This window comes from Plasmodium fragile, assembly GCF_000956335.1.
Source record: "Plasmodium fragile strain nilgiri unplaced genomic scaffold supercont1.6, whole genome shotgun sequence".
Classification (NCBI taxonomy): domain Eukaryota; phylum Apicomplexa; class Aconoidasida; order Haemosporida; family Plasmodiidae; genus Plasmodium; species Plasmodium fragile.
Window position 1 is genome coordinate 344359 of NW_012192586.1, and position 2902 is coordinate 347260.

The window sequence follows — 2902 nt, forward strand, 5'->3', positions numbered from 1 at the left end:
AAAAAAAAAGAACCTATAAAATTTCAATCGCGTATTTATATCTGTATTTTTTGGGGTTTCCCTTTTGCTGTTATTTTTTGTTTTTCATTTTGTTCTATTTTGTTTCGTTTCGTTTTCATTTGAATTCTTTTGGTTTTGACTTGGTTTTGGATGTTGTTTGATTTGGTTTTGTTTTTATAATAGATCGTTTTCCGTTTTGCTGCTCCATTTTTGTTCATACTTGAATGTTGTCCTTGGGACTGCGCTGTTGCCTCGCTCGTGCCTCTCCCCCTCATTCCATTTCAGTTTTTGTTCGTAGCTAGCCGGTCCGCAATTTTGGTTTAGGTGAATGCCCTTTTTTTGTTTTTCTTTCCTCCTTGCATGGACGCGGCTCTCACCCAACCCTCATTATAAATACAAAGCGGCAAAAATTAGATCAAAACGCAATGGAAGGAAACTCAGAACCCCATTTCACTTCCTTCACTGCACTGTAACCGAACCGAATTAAATTTTTTTTTTTTTCTCCTTTTCTAACCTGTTTAATGTTAACCTAAGCGTATGCCCACTGAGGCGAACAATCAGCGGCTAAAAATTAGCGGCGAATAAAAAAACGTCCACACTAGTAACAGAATTACCGCGCCGACTGACCCAAGTACCAAACGCCAAACGGACAAGAGCAGAGACCGTTGAGTGGTGTACAACAGTTAAACCTGCTTGCCGTTATTTTTACGAGCTACTCCATTTTCTGCCTGGGCCATAGCAGAACCTTATTACAAAATATACGGAATATGAACCAGTAGAAAGGGGTAGTGCGCAGATGTGAACAAAGACGGGTAGGACAAGCCCTAAATATTACGCACAGAATAACTCTTCATTGTGTGATGGAAAACCCACCCGAGTTGCAAGCTGTGCGCTAACTTCATCTTTCATAAGTGTACGCACATGCATGTACGTGTATGAACGTCCAACGTGCATGACGGAGGTAGACACGCGCTGATCCATTTCTGAAGAAAAATTTATAATAAGTTCGAACAATCACGAACGTGCAAGTAACAACACAAGACTGGAAAAATGATACCTTAGGTGAACAACTGCCCTGAATTATTGACCGTTCTATTTTCATCTTCCTGTTTTTTTTATTATTCACCCAAGTGTATAATTTTTATAAATTTGCATTTTGTGCGGAGCGACAGGACATAGGCTGATCCTCGAATTGACGCAGAGTTATATCCGCTGCTCTCTGAACAAATCTTAGAAGACCCCATTCTCAAACGGACGCGTGCACGTTCCACCCGCACTTGTGCTCAGAAAGAGAAGACAACAAGCCATTTTTAAAATAAAAAAAAAAGTTAACCTCCCTCAAACTGTTTCATTTTGTTCTTCCCCTTTAACTAGCCCAAGCTGTGAAGGGAAAAAATGTCCGCCGCTAATTCAACCAAAATATTTATTGGAAGCATCCCCAAGGATGTTACAGAGGTGAGTCTACTCCCCCAGTTGCTCCCCCCCTACGCACAAGGATGGAGATTAAAACAGACGTTGTGTGTGTGCGATTCGCTCACGGTGCTAGCTTTTCACAGTTTTACCTGCACAGTGCATGCGAAAAAAAAAAAAAAAAAAAAAAAAAAAATAGCTCGTTGTCCATTTCATTGCACTACTTATTTTTTCTTTCCCCAGGAGGAGTTAAAAACGGAGGCATCCAAGTATGGAGTGATCACCCAAGTGTACTACGTGCCCGCCACGGTACAAAGCCCCAGGGGATGGGCGTTCATTACGTACAAGCAGAGGTCCGAAGCATACAAAGCCATCGAGGCTCTGGATTACAAGTGCATATTTCCTAACAGCCAACGACCACTAGATGTTAGATTCGCTAGCTACAAGAATAACGCCACGACGGAACCACAACCAGCGCCAAATAAAAGCATTTGGCAAAAGCACGTAACGTCAGATGGGCACACATATTATTACAATTCTGTAACTGGTCATTCTCAATGGGAAAAACCCAAGGAGACAGTTGCTACCCCTTCCCCAGTCATTCCAGGAAAGACTGGCACCGCCATGCCGTATGGTCCTCCTGGTGCCAACGTGTTCGTTTTCCACGTGCCATCACATTGGACTGATATGGAATTGTACCAGGTACGTCAATTCTGTCGATCTCGTGGGGTGGCACCCCGACCGGTGCGCCAAAAGGAAACATGGCGTAACGCCTCACCGTTTCCGCCGCTACATACATACGCATACATGTACATGCGCACCCCCCTCCCTGCAGCACTTCCAACACTTCGGATACGTACTGAGCGCTCGAATTCAAAGGGACTCGAATGGAAGAAACAAGGGCTACGGGTTTGTGAGTTTTAACAACCCGGAGTCAGCTCTGAATGCAATCAAAGGCATGCATGGATTTTACGTCTCGGGCAAGCACCTAAAAGTGCAATTAAAAAAGGGAGAGGAACATTATATGCAATTAAATGCCCCAACACAGCCACAACTAACTCCCGCACAACCCTACACAGTGCAACAACCCATCATGGGGACCCCCCAACAGCCTTACATGGCCCATATGATTTACGGAAGTATGGATTCGACCAACCAGATGCGCTACAATAACTCGTATTCTTTGAGTAGATAAATGTGTTCGCGCGCGCTCTCTTTTTTTTTTTTTTTTTTTAATCTTCTAGCGTTTTTCAAGTTAAACGAAGGGAACGTTTAGGATTATGCCCCATTTGCACTTCACCTTCCGTATATATCCGTCCCATCTTTTGCTGCTCCTTCGTCCCTTTTTTTGTTGCTTTTTCTCCCCCACTGTGTCCGTTCGTTCGTTTTCCTTTTTTTTTTTTTTTTTCTCATTTCTTTTATTTTTCTTGCCCCCGCCCCCTGTCTACAACTTATGGCTTAAAAATAATTTCTTTTTTTTTTTTTTTTTTTT

General features: G+C 42.8%; 1 protein-coding gene across 1 annotated transcript; it reads left to right on the forward strand.

Moving 5' to 3' along the window:
• Positions 1-1395: 1395 nt before the first annotated feature.
• Positions 1396-2605, forward strand: AK88_00779 (uncharacterized protein; the record flags this gene model as incomplete). Its single annotated transcript, XM_012478423.1, has 3 exons — positions 1396-1455; positions 1654-2112; positions 2246-2605. The coding sequence occupies 3 exons, from the start codon at positions 1396-1398 to the stop codon at positions 2603-2605; spliced, it is 879 nt and encodes a 292-aa protein (XP_012333846.1).
• Positions 2606-2902: the final 297 nt, after the last annotated feature.